Consider the following 14,115-nt stretch of genomic DNA (forward strand, 5'->3'; position numbering starts at 1 on the left):
CCTAATATAACCCTCCGCCACCCCTTTTCCTGGTTGATCACCATAAATTTGTTTTCAATGCCTGTGAGTCTGTTTCTGTTTCATAAACTAGTTCATTTGTGTCATATTTTCCATTCCTCTTGTAAGGGATAGCAAATGGTATTGGTCTTTGTCTTTCTGACTGACTTGACTCCGCATGGGAATCGCTAGGTCCATCCCTGTTACTTTAAAAGCATTATTTCATGCTTTTTTATGATGGAATAATGTTGCATTTTCTTGATACATTCACTTGTGCATGGACAATTAGTTTGCTTCCAGATCTTGGCTATCGTCAGTAGCGCAGCTGTAGACGTTGAGGTGCATGTATCTTTTTCAATTATGCCTTTGTCCTAACATGTGCCCAGAAGTGGGATTGCTAGATCCTCCGGCCTCTCTATTTTTAGTTTTTGGTGGAACCCCCCTGCTGTTTGCCATTGCGGCTACACCAGTTGACATCCCCACCAACAGGATAGGAGGGTTCCTTTTTCTCCACACCCTCTGCAGCTTTTCTTATGTGTAGACTTTTTGATGACGCCCTTCCTAATTGGTATGAGATGATACCTCATTGTGGTTTTGACTTGCTTTTCTCTAATAATTAACAATGTTGAATATCTTTTCATGTGCCTATTGGCCGTCTGTACGTTGAAGAGAAAATTGTAAACATTGGAAAGGGAGGAGGAATTTCATATGAAAAACCTCCAATAGCCAGTTGGAAAGCAAACACTAGGCTTGGAAGGTTCAACTAAATGCTGGGTTTGGGAAAGGGAAAACACTGTTTTCTTTTATTGGAAAGGGATAAGCCCTGTCAAAACAATAAAAAAGTAATTTTAATATGAGTAGGAGAAGAACTATACAAAAACTAATTCTAAAGCTAATGAACAAAGCTAAATGTATTTGACATTTTAGGGTACATGAATAATTTTCTTTTTTTTTTTTTTTTTTTTTGGTCTTTTGTCTTTTTGTTGTTGTTGTTGTTGCTATTTCTTGGGCCGCTCCCGCGGCATATGGAGGTTCCCAGGCTAGGGGTCCAATCGGAGCTGTAGCCACCGGCCTATGTCAGAGCCACAGCAACGCGGGATCCGAGCCGCGTCTACAACCTACACCACAGCTCACGGCAACGCCGGATCGTTAACCCACTGACCAAGGGCAGGGACGGAACCCGCAACCTCATGGTTCTTAGTCGGATTCGTTAACCACTGCGCCACGACGGGAACTCCCTAGGCTACAGGAATAATTTTCTGAAAAATAGAACTTATCAGGATAAAATCTGAGGTGTCAGAATCTCTGAAGAGACCACTTTTGTAAAGAATCATGACAACTGGTCACACCTTCACCTCGGGGTGTCCTGAGGAGCTGACTCCTTTGAGTGCTTGGAATGCTTTGCCAGTGTTTGACAAGGGTGTCTTCCCCTGGTCCCAGCATCCACGACATTCCCCATGACAAAACTGGGGCCTTGGGTTTCAAACATGCATGCCAAACTTCCAAACAACACCTAGTTTACTTGTTTTATACAAAGTAGTTTGTGTCTCTTAACCCTTTGCCTCTCTCTTGTCCCCGCTTCCCTCTCCAACCTTGTGACTAGCTTGTTCTCTGTGTCTGGGACACTCTCGGTTGTCTTATGTACATTCATGTGTTTTCTGTTTTAGACTCCACTTATCAGTAAATGCTGACCTATTTGTCTTTCTCTGACTGACTTATTTCACTAAGGATAATAACCTCCAGGTCCACCCATATTGTTGCAAATGGAAAAATGTCCTTCTGCTTTATATCCGAGTAGTATTCCTTTGGTGTGTGATTTATATACATATTTAAACTGGGGTTCCTGCTGTAGCCCAGTGCATGAAGAATCTGACTGCAGCAGCTTGGTCACTGCAGAGGTGCAGGTCCAACCCCTAGCCCAGGGACATCCGCTTGCCAATTTGTGTATATATTTATTTAAATTCCATATGCCAATATATGTATTTATATATGTCATCATATATATAATTATGTATACACACATGTATTTTATTCCATTCATCTGTTGTGGGACACTTAGATCGCTTCCTTATCTTCCCTCTTGCAAAGATTGCTTCCTTATCTTACCTGTTGCAAATAATGTCACTTTGAACACTGGGGTGCATGCATCTTTTCAAATATTTTTCACTTCTTTTGGATATATATCCAGGAGTGGTATTACTGATCATACGGTAGTTTTACTTTCGGTGTTTTGAGGCACCTCCATACTGTCTTCTGTCCTGGCTGTGCCAATATACATTCCCATCAACAGTGTACAATTGCTCCTTTTTCTCCACATCCTTGCTAGCATTGGTTCTTTGTGGTCTTTTTGAGGAGAGCCTTTCTGACAGATGCGGGGTGATGACTCATTGCTGTGTGATTGACATCTCTCTGATGATCGATGATGTTGAGCATCTTTTCTTGGGCTTGTTGTCGATGACTATGTCTTCTTTGGGAAAATGTCTATTCAGAACTTCTCACCAATTTTAATGACATTAGTTTGTTTGTTGCCGTTGAGTTGTAGGAGTTCTTTGTATATTTTGGATATTAGTCCCCCACCAGATACATGACTTGCACATATTTCTTCCATTTCCAATCTTCCTCTTTTTTTCACTTCATTGATGGCTTCCTGTGCTGTGCAGAAGTTTTTGAGGTTGCTGGAGTACCACTTGTTAATTTCTGTTTCTTTGCTTTTGGAGTCAGAGCCAAAAATATCATTGTCAAGACTGATGTTAAAAGCTTACTACCCATTCTTTTCTAGGAGTTTTATGGTTTCAGGTCTTCTGTACAAGAGTTTAATTTATTTTGAGTTCATTTGGTATATCATGTAAGATAATGGTCCAGCTTGAATGTCGGTATGTAGCTGGTTGTCCATTCTCCCAACACCTATAACTGCAGGGACCATCCTTTCCCCTGGTGTGTATCTTTGGCTTCTTTTAACTTACTTGACCAGATAGGTGTGGGTTTCTTCCTGTTTTCTTTCTATTCTCTTCCATTGGTCTGTGTGTGTGACTTTCAGTCACTATCATACTGTTTTGATTGCTACAGCTTTGGCTTAATTTCTGCTTCTCTAAATCCCATGTGGAAAACCAGGGGAGTGGCCTGGCCCTGAGCAGCCCTGGGAGCTTCTTCTCTGGGGGTCACCAGGGGGCTCAGAGCCTGCTGGGCTCCCCTACAAACTGAAGGCTGGAGGATTCTTGGTGCTGGGCACTTGAGGTCACCTAGGGTCCAGCTTCCTGCCACGTCCCCCAGCAAGTCCTGGGTCCACCAGAACAGAGTGGAAACTCCCAGAACTATGGAAAGAGCCCTAAGGGAGGGACGCAGAGCCCAGGGACTAGCGACCTCCAGCACGGATGTTTAAACCTGAAGGGGGAGTCATCCAGGTAGGGAGCCCAGTGTGTCAAGGTGTGGGGCCTGAGAAGGCTGGGCAGGGGGTGGTCCTTGGAGGGAGAGAGAGAGGCCAGGACTGAGGAAGCAGGCCAGGTGGGCTGCTGGCAGGAGGAGGGGCTGGAGGTCTGGCTGAGGACTGGGGCTTCTCCCCACAGTGCCTGTGGAGGACTTCCTGTGTTAGCAGAGTGACAGGAACACACGTGCCTTTTCTGGTTGCCTGGGAGAGGCGAGGGGCACATCTGAGGAGTGTGGAAGTTTCCCAAGGCCAGAGATGGAACCCCAGCCCCAGCCATGGCAGTGCCGGCTCCCTGACCAGCTGTGCCAAGAGCAGGAACACCACAAATGTCTTTTTTTTATATTTCACTATTTTTTAGTAAGTTATCATCGATTTACTGTGTTGCGCCAATTTCTGTTGTAAAGCAAAGGGAACCGGTCGTACACATACATGAAAAAACAAAAAGAAATCTCTTTCCCAACTCCATTTCTTGGGTCAGAGGGAGTGAGAAATGAAAGCATGGAGCATGAAGCAGGGGCAGTGCCACTGGAGGGCTGGACTAGGAGAGGGGAGGCACACGCAGAGAGGGGATGGATGCATTTTAAGGTTGGAAACAGGACCAGGGCATGAGGTGACTGCATGTGGGAATGAAGAAGAAAGAGGGAACAGACAGAGCCAGGGTTCTGGTTGAGCAGGAGGGAGATGGAGCAGCTGCTGCCTTGGATATGGGGGGCAGGAGCGGGGTGGGAAGAGAGTTCCTGGGGCCAATGGAGTCTTAGACCTTTATACTATATATGCAGCCCAAATTAAGAAGAAACAAGGACCTCTTCTATAGCACGAGAAACCATATTCAATAATTCATAAATTTATAATGGAAAAGAATCTGAAAATACATTATGCATTAATGAATAAGTTTGTTATAAACCAAAAACGAGCACAACTTAGTAAATCAATTATATTTGAATAAATAATAAAATTAGGGAGTTCCTGTCATAGCGCAGTGGAAACAAATCCCACTGCGAACCATGAGGGTGCAGGTTGGACCCCTGGCCTCACTCAGTGGGTTAAGGATCCAGCGTTGCTGTTAGCTGTGGTGTAGGTCACAGATGCAGGTTGGATCTAGTGTTGCTGTGGCTCTCGTGTAGGCCGGCAGCTGCAACTCCGATTCAGCCCCTAACCTAGGAACCTCCCATGTGCCACAAAAAAGACAAAAGACCAAAAAAAATTTTTTTATTAAAAAATAAAATAAAATTATAAACTTACAAGTGATCAATTCTGATCCGTTTTCCTAAAGAAGTCACTGGAGAAATTGTTCACCGAAGCCTTTCTTTCTTCTTTCTTTTTTTATTTTCCAAATTGAGCATGTGAAATTTCCTGGGCCAGGGATCAAACCCAGGCCACAACAGCAACCTGTACTGACAAAGCCAGATCCTTAACCTACCTACCCGGGTGTGTCAGTGCAGGCTGAGGATGTTCTTGCTGATCTGAAGAAAAACCCCCTTGTTTCTGGTGACATTGACTCTGTTTATGCCGATGTTGGGCCTAAATAAGGGGTCCAGCCGCCTCAGTCTTGGGGACAAGCATTTAAGGTCAGGAACAGGAAGAAGGCAGCAGCACTGAGCTTGTCAAGGTTCATCTGGTGAAAGGAGCCTGTCGTCTGCCACCTGTCCTGAAGCCGCTGTGTCTCCAGCCAGAGAAGCCAAGCCTCACAGACCCTGTGCCCCATGAAGGGGAAGGTCCCCACAGGCTGCACTGTGGCTGTGAGGGAGGACAGGGGAGCAGACTGTCTGCGTCCGTCATCCCTGCTCCTGCCACCTGTGCCACCTGGTCTGATGTGTCTGTGTCCATAGGACAAGGCTGGGACCCTGTCAGCAGGTGTGTTGGGAAACTAGAAACCCTACAATCTTAGGAAGCTCTGGCTTCTCTCTCCATGTGTGTGTAGGAGAGTTTCTTCTGACCCAAAGGCAGCGAGCATGGGCACACGCACTCACACACACCCACACACACACTCCTGCACAGGGACATTCCAAAAGAATGTTGGGGAGGGGTCAGAAGAGAAACAGCCATGGGGGAGGTAATAAGAGGAAGCGAAAAGGGGGTGAAGGCACGACCTTCTCGTGATGCCCCTCCCACATGTTCAGGTCTCATGCCACATGTGCCTGAGGACACCCCTAGAAAGAGATGCTGGAATCTGCCCCCCCCCCACAAAACTGTGCAGGTGGTAGTCAGGCAGGCTTTCAGACACAGGGACTCACCCAGGATGGGGACCAGGTAAGAAGGGGAAGTTGAGTCTGGAACCAGGTCTGTCTTCTCAGAGCCACACACAGCTCCTCCCCAAGCGCTGTGCAGAAAGCTGTGTGGTGTGACTGGGTGACATGGGGACTGCGTGGACAAGGGCTGAGGGTCAGCAGCCCAGAGGGCTGTGTGCTGGGGGCTGTGTGAGGTGGGCATGCCAGTGAGGGGACCCAGGAAGTGAGGTCACTTCCTTGGCAATGGACCCCAACAGAATTGGAACCCCGTAACCAGGCGCCCACATTCTAGAGCCAGCCCCACAGCCAGCTCACTTGGCTGGAGGCAGTTGAGGGAGAAAGATGTTCTCCTGCTGTGTCCCGACTCCCCGGGGCTTCTCTTCCAGGAAGCCCTGGAGGGAGAGGATTTTCAGATTCTGTCGCCACTGGTTCAACCCTCAACCCCGACGCCTCTGGTCCTTTAGGAGGAAGTCCCCGAAGGTAACCACCGGTGGCCTGGGGCAGGCCAGTGAGCCACCCCCACCTACCCTCATCCCCCTGTGTGTGGGGGGGATGAAGGGGACCTGAGGGGAGGTGTCCCCTCTGGGCAGGAGCAGGAGGGCAGGCCCTTGGCAACCTGCTGACCTGTCATGGTCACAGCCCAGCTCAGGGCTGGCAGCAGGAAGGAGGAGTCCTGAGGTGTGTCTTGTCTGAGCCTGTGGATCCCGGGCCCTCAGGGGCTGGGCTTTTCTCCATCCCTGGGGTAGGCCTGTGCAGAGAGTGGTGAATGAGTGTCTGCGGGTGGTGTCTGGTGTCTCTGAGAGCAGCGAGGACAGCAGGCAGGGCTCTGAGGCTGCTGCCTGCCTGCCTGCCTGCCAGGCACTGTGTTCCCAGGGCCCCACACAACAGAGGGGACAAGAGCCAGTCCCTGGAGCCACCTGCTCCATCTCCCTGTAGGAGGGGCCGGTCCGCCCCACCCCGACTGCCATTGCCCAGGCCAGGCTCAGGGTGAGCACCAGCCATGGGGAGACTCCACCCCAGGAGGCCTGGGTCCCAGAGCCACCCTGCTCCTCCCCGGGGCTCCCTCCCAGGGTCATGCTCCCAGAGGAACCTGGGCCCCATCTCCCCTCCCTCCCATCCTCATGTCCCAGACCCTGCCCTGTCCACATGCAAAGTCACTGTCCCCACATTTGTGGCATCTCAGAAAGAGACACTGATCAGTTTTCCATCATGTATACCCACAGTGCTGCTCCAGGTTTTTTCTACGGATTCTCCTGTTCTGACTCCATCCCCAGGTGTGCGCGTGGGCCTGACAGTCCTGAGCCCTCTCCCTCTGGGATCAGCCTCTGTGTTCTCATCTCTAGAATGGGAGTGTGGATCAGAGTCTCAGGGCTGATGCAGGGCCTACAGGGCGGAGCCGTCAGGACTGTGTTCCAAACTGCCTCCCACATTGAATCATCTCCCACCGCCAGTTCTGCTGGGGATGCCACAACTTTTATGCTGCTGAGGACTCTCAGGCCACTAGTTCCCGAGGCTGGGGATTCGATCTGAGCTCCGGCCTGTGCGTTCTGGTGTCCACAGTGCTGCCTCTGACCGAAGTCTCTGCTCTGTTCCACCCCAGGGGGAAGATGTGACCCCAGTGGGCAGGCGTGGGACCTGCATGGTGGGGAGTGTCCAGGGAGGCCGGCTGGACAAGCTGGTGGCACAGCTGGTGCCCACCTTGCTGAGCGGTGACCGCTCCTTCCTCCTCACCTTCCTGGGCACCTACATGGCTGCTGCCACCACCCAGCAGGTGCTGGACCTTCTGTTCCTAAGGTGAGTGCCCTGCCCCTCGTGGCACATGGGTGACTGGGCCACCTCCCAGCTGTTGAGATGTGGGAAGGTCACCACAACGCTCTGAGCCTGAGTGTGCCCTCTGCTCACCCGGGTAAAGAGAGGACCAGCCCCCTAGGGTGATGGAGGGACTGAGAGGGTCCATCATGGCAGGTGTGTCTGGGGAGCTGGCCCTGGGGGAAGGCTGCTGAGGGGCTGGGCTTGTGCTGCTCTCTGTCTTCCTCCTTCCCTTGAGGAAGCCTCTGCCTCATTTGGGACTGTGCCTATGACCTTGGGCTGAACTGTGTCCCATTGGAAAGGTGCTGGGGGATTCCCTGGGGGCTTCCCTGTCCTGGGGGAGTGAGAGCAGGGATCCCAGGCACCAGCCGTGGGGCCCAGGCTGCTCAGATCTGCGTCATGGGGCTGGTTGGCCTTCTTCCTTCTGCAAATATCTGGGACGGTCGCCTAGGCCCAGGCACTTCTAGGAAAACCTTCATTTCATGCATCAGGCAGACCACGGTCCTGCCCTCCATGGCCTCCCTGGTCCCGGGGGTCACCCTGTCACACCAGCCATCACATCCAGGTGAGTCCTCAGTACAGCCCAGCTGACACCTTCCTGGCCTCCTCTAGGTACGGCTGCATCCTCCCCTACGCTGAGGAGGACGGCGGCCCCCTGCACCAGCTCAGAATGTGAGTGGCTTTGGATCCCAGGGGGAGGGGCTCTCTGCTCCAGAGAACAGCGGGGAGGTGTGGGGCCTGGGGATGGGAGGGGCTGCCAGGAGCCCAGGTCCCACACGGGGCAGGGTGGAAGGCAAGGCCGGGCCCTGACTCTGCTGCCCCCCTCCCGACCACCCGCAGGGCCATGACCTCCATCCTGGGCACCTGGCTGGACCAGTATCCTGAGGATTTCCACCAGCCTCCCGAATTTCCCTGCCTGAAGATGCTCTTGGCTTACCTCGAGCTCAGCATGCCTGGCTCAGCCCTGGAGCACAGTGCCCGCCTTCTCCTGGCACAGCTGGAGCATCTGGAGCCCATGGAGGCAGAGGGTGACGGTGAGGGGCCCTCGGGGTGGGTGATGGGGGAGTGGGGAGGGGACGGGGCTGGGCCTCACAGAGCAGAGCCTCCTGAGGCTGGAATTGGGCAGGAGCCATGAGGAGGCTCAGATCACTCTTCCCCTGGACTGCAGCCTGGGAAGACTTCCTGGGGGTGGCATCTTGGCCTGAGACTTCGCTGATTGGCAGGGAGGAATTTCCTGTTTTAGAAGGCATGCGGTAAAGCAGTCCTATTGAGGATATTTTCTCTTCTTGAACTACAGGACCAGCTCCAGAGCAAGCTCTAGAAACACCTGGAGACCCAGAGCCAGCTACAGCTCTCGTGCCGGCTGCAGCTCCACAGCCCCAGCAAATTCAAACCATAGCGCTTATTCATGTTCAAGCTTTAGGTGAAGGGGACATGCCAGCTCCGGTGCCTGAGCCAGAGCAAGCTCAAGCCTCAGCTCTCGTTCATGTTCCAGCCTTAGATCAAGGGGACATGCCAGCTCCAGTGCCAGAGCCAGAGCCTGCTCATGTCCTAGCTGTCACGTCAGCTCAGAGCTAAGAAACCACTTTCTCAGCCTCCACTTCTAAATCCGCATGAGGTCCAGCAAGCTCTGCTCCCAATTTCAAAGCCTGAATCATCCCAGAAACCTGTCCCAGTGCTTCCCCTCCAACCTCAGCCCATTTCCCCCCCAACCTCAGCTCCAGAGCTGAAGCCTCAGCAAGGGCACTGCCCCTGCTCTGAGCCCATCAGGCTTGGGCACCTGCTGTGGCCTGGAATGTCCTCCAGCTCCAGGTCTAGGTCTAGACACCACGGCAGACCCCGTTCTTCCAGTTACTCCAGGGCTGGAGCCAGCTCCTCCCCTAATATCCCTGGAGCTGGACCAGGTCAGCAAGAGCACCGGCTCTTGTGGTGCCTTCAGGGCCAGAGGACGAGCTGCCCCAGTGCCAGCAGCAGCCCTGGAGCCTCCCTTCCCTCCCCCGTAAGTCCATATTCTCACATTTGGTTCTTCACTGTATATAGCGAATTATTTACTCTAGGATATAGCTCTCACTTGAAATAAAATTGAATATTTTGATCATTGAAATTGTACATGTGAGTGACATGAAGGACACTCGCCATGTTACATGACCCCTCTGTCATCTCTGTTTCAGATCATTTGCATCAAGGGCAGCTCTATCTGTGTTAGTCAGTAAACCCCGACCTTCGGCGTGGGACCCTCCAGTATTCCTTATTTATTTATTTTTAAATTTGTGCTATAGTTGATTAATACTATTTTGTCAATTGCTGCTGTACAGCAAAGGGACCCAGTCATCCATATACACATATATATACATTCTTTTTCTCCTCTCAGTATTCCTTATGTGTCTATGCATTTATCAATTCCTGTTTTTTCTTAACAGTGCTAACATAACCGTTGGAATCTTGTGTCTGGCTAGGTCATGTTTGAAGAGACTGATTTTTTTTTTTTTTTTTAGTTTCAAAAACAACATTGAAAATTTTAAGCAATGGACCACAATGATGTGAGAAAAAGAATGTATACATTTATGTGTATCTGGGTCACCATGTTGAACATTAGAGAAAAAATGAAAGGTAAAATAAAACATTCAGCCATAATAGTTATAAAATATCTTGTAAGAAAAAAAAGTTTTAAGCAATAGAGTTCCCGTTGTGACTCAGTGGTAACGAACCCAACATGCATCCATGAGGATTCTGGTTTGCTCCCTGGCCTCGCTCAGAGGGTTAAGGATCCAGCCTTGCTGGGGCTGTGGTGTACTCTGTCTGACAGCTGCAGCTCCTGGATGGGAACTTCCATATGCCACAGGAGCTGCCCAAACAAACAAACAAACAAAAATATTTTAAGGCAGAGCTTGGAGTCAGAGGCACAGCCTTGGTTGTGTTTGATCCAGGGGACAATCTGAGAAACAGAAGCCGGACCCCCTGAACCCCTGTGAGCAGAAGGAGTCTCATGTTATCAGGCACTCAAGGAAACTGCAGGAAGGTCAGAGCCTAGGGCCAGGGGGCTTTGCAGCTGAGCCCCTCCCCACCCCCACCTCAGGCTCCCCCAGCAGTGACCCACCGCCCTGCCCTTGGTCCAGCCCCAGGGATGACATCCCTGCCCCTCACCCTCTGCAGTGGGAGGAGCTCTGGCTTTGGTCCAAAACCACAAATGGAGAGGACAGTGGTTCTACCCAGTCTATGAAGGTGAGGCCAGGGGGAATCCATGGTTGGAGGCTGCTGGGAGCGGCCAGGGTCAGCCTCTCCTCTCTGCCCAGAGCTGGAGGCCCCGATACAGAGAACCTAAGTCGTTGCAGGGAGGGAATTCTGAGCTCTCCTGGAGGAGGAAAGACAGAAGCCCCTGATCCCTTGGGAGCAGACAAAGCAGAGGTCAGAGGACTGAGAGGAGGGCTGCCTGGCTACCTGAGGCAGCCTGTGATGGTTGGGGGCACAGGCTCTGTGTGGTATGTAGGGTGTGGCCAGGACTCATGGCATCACCGTCTCTCTGCAAGACCAAATTTGCCTCCAGAGAAAGACTTCAGCAGAAACCATCCCTGTCCACCTGGAGGCTGTGGGAGCCAGCGATGCTGTCCAGCTCCCAAGCAGGGGGAAGGGTTGGGGTCGCGGTGTCCCACAGAGGTAAGGGCAGCTCAGGTGGGTTGAGGTAGCCAGGGGAGGGCACTGTGATTGGACCCCACATTTGTCCTCTGGAGCGGAGGACACACATGTGGGGCAAAGTGTTCAGGTCTCAGCACTCAGAACACTCAGTGACCACAGCAGGGACTGTGGCTGCAGCTCTTGTCCAGTGACAGGGCTGGTCTGAATGTGGTGGCATGGACCCCAGGACTGCAGAGCCAGCCTAGGTCACCCCCTCCTCAACCCCCCAGGGGAAGAAATGCTTTCTGGGGGAACAATCGAGTCTGAGGAGCTGGGCTTGCGAGGCAGAGAGGGCAGAGCAGATGGAGCAGGAGGTGGGGCAGCAGGGTGCTCACAGCGGGGGCCCCACCTGCACTTAGAGCCTGGGCTCTGGAGTTCTGCCGTGGCCTCGGCTCTGGACACGGGTCATGTCACTGAATCTGCAGAGCATGTCCACAAGGTAATGGAAATACTGCCCCCGTTTACTGCTGAGGAAATAGAACCATAATCCAGCCATGCCAACTCCATGTGGTCGATGTATTATCGACTTCAAATGGATCAAGAAAAAGATCCTTTGAAGAGTTTGGACATCTGATATTTGACCTAGATCCATTGAACGAGTGCACATAATTGTTACTGAGGAAATCTTAGTAATCTTTATCTGCTACTGGAGGGCTTTAATCATTAATTTGTGATGGGGAAAGGAAACCTGCCAATTTTCATGAAAAACTGATCCCTAAGACACACTTGCCATTACTTAGAAAGAAAGATGGGTAAACTTTCATTCACTGTGGTACATTTTCAAAGCAGGGACAAGGAAATGAAATGACTCATTGAGGATTCCTCTGGAAACTATTTTCTCAATGCCTCTCTTCACAGACTGGTATGATGCTGACTGCAATGATGATTAAGTTGAGAATAAGAAAATACTGAGGAATCCAAGTTCTCTGAGGCCAAATGATTGGGTCCGAAGAGCAGGCTTAGACTGGAGGGTTCAGTTACCAAGACAAAATAGATTTTGTTATTTTCAATGTACTCGGTTGATGGCCTGTTTAAGTTGTTCCTAGAGCTCGGGTGATTGTGTGCATATTAGCGTAGGCTGAATTAGTTCTGCCCACTGCCCAGATGTCAGCACCTCTCCCTCTGCAGCCCCCACATCACGGCACTGGGTGGGAGGGTGGGAGCTCACTTTGGGGAGCCTCAGTTCTTCACCTGCTCAGTCAGGAACCCAGAGTCCTCCCATCCTGCGCCTCCTCCGGGCCTAGGACTCATCCCCATCTGCCTCCATCAGCACAAGGAACAGGCACCTGGAGAGACGCGTGGGGGAGGTTACACTGGGCCAGGTCTGGAAGGACACACATCCCTTCCTCTCCTGCTTTGCATTGACCTGTGGCTACAAAGGAGGCTGGAACATCCCCCAGCTCTGCCCCAAGAAGGCAACAGATTTCTATGGAAAATCGACATTGTCAGCAAAGAGCAAGTAATTCATTTCTAGCTATTGTGTTTTCAAATGTATACTGAGTATTTACTATAGGAAAAGCACTGTGCTGAGACCAGCCTGAGAACTCATTAACAGCAAGTCTGTGAAAGTGAAATTGTTAACGTTGGCTTCTTAGGCTGAGAGAACCCTGGGACCTAGCTGCACTCATGCCACTTCTCACTTGGCCACAGGAGGGCGGTGTTTACGCGCTTCTGACAAACACAGCCCCATTCAAAATCGACCACCTTCTGAAGGAGCCCTCACCAGAAAGTGTTTCAGAAACATCCTGGATTGATTTCATCTGTGTTCATTCACTTCTCTTCCTCAAACTCATCTTGAAGTTAGTGAAAATGCACTACAAATAACAAATAGAAGGTGAACCACTGCCTGGAAGGTGTCCCTGTGGCTTATCAACAGGGAAAATTAGGTGTCCAACCCACCATCTGTGCCCATCTCTGTCCCCTCCTCTCTCCCTCCAACCATCTAGAAACATCTCTGTATGTAAAACAGCTTTTGACAATCTGTGTAAAGTAGTCGAGATATTTTCTATCTTGTTTGGCTTTTTGTGATAGGAATTTGGGTGGCGAGTGGTCTGCCCACTACGGCCGTGGGAAATTCCATGGCACCCTAGGAAACAGTTGAAGGTGGGCTCTAGGTCTCAGTGGGAGACCGTAAAGGGTGAGCTCTCTTGCTCACCACAGCCAAGGTCAGGGCCATACTCTCTCCATCCCCAGTGCCCTGATTTCCCTGGGGACCCTTGGCTAAAATCCTGTCTCTCCTGCAGGAGGATCGGGGTCAGGCTAATGAACAATGGTTGTGATCACTGCAGAAGTGAGATGAGGTTGTGCATTTTCAATTCTCAGCTTTATGTCTCTGTTTCACTTGTGATTTCACTTTTATAAATGGTGTTTGCAAGGGTCCAGCCTCATCCCTCCACACGTGGATGTCACGTTCTCCCAGCACCTTTAGTGGACAAGCCTGGCGTTTCCCCTGGAATGATCTTGCCACTCCTGTCAACACTCACTAGACCTTCCATGTGAGGGTGTGTTTCTGGGCTCTGGATTCACCGCATTGATGTGCAATTCTGTTTTTATGCCAGTGCCCAACTGTCTTGATTGGTCCTTTGCAGTAAGTTTGGAAATCAGGAAGTGTGCCTCCCCCCACGATGTTTTTCTCCCTGAGAGTGTTTGTCTCTGGGCGGGGGGGTGGGAGGGGTCTATCCTGTGTAACGTGAATGTTAAGAGGTGCTTTTCCGGAGTTCCCGTCGGGACACAGTGGTTAACAAATCCGACTAGGAACCATGAGGTTGCGGGTTCGGTCCCTGCCCTTGCTCAGTGGGTTAACGATCCTGCATTGCCGTGAGCTGTGGTGTAGGTTGCAGAGGCGTCTCGGATCCCGCATTGCTGTGGCTCTGGCGTAGGCCGGTGGCTACAGCTCCGATTCAACCCCTAGCCTGGGAACCTCCATATGCCGCCGGAGTGGCCCCAGAAATAGCAACAACAACAAAAACAAAAGAAAAAAGACCA

General features: G+C 51.1%; 1 protein-coding gene across 1 annotated transcript; it reads left to right on the forward strand.

Moving 5' to 3' along the window:
- On the forward strand, positions 7,258-9,519 carry LOC102166107 (ral guanine nucleotide dissociation stimulator-like). The gene is made up of 4 exons (XM_021074092.1): positions 7,258-7,443; positions 8,071-8,130; positions 8,299-8,492; positions 8,756-9,519. The coding sequence occupies exons 1-4, from the start codon at positions 7,289-7,291 to the stop codon at positions 9,034-9,036; spliced, it is 690 nt and encodes a 229-aa protein (XP_020929751.1). The 5' UTR covers positions 7,258-7,288; the 3' UTR covers positions 9,037-9,519.

The sequence above is a fragment of the Sus scrofa genome, chromosome 14 (genome assembly GCF_000003025.6).
Source record: "Sus scrofa isolate TJ Tabasco breed Duroc chromosome 14, Sscrofa11.1, whole genome shotgun sequence".
Classification (NCBI taxonomy): domain Eukaryota; kingdom Metazoa; phylum Chordata; class Mammalia; order Artiodactyla; family Suidae; genus Sus; species Sus scrofa.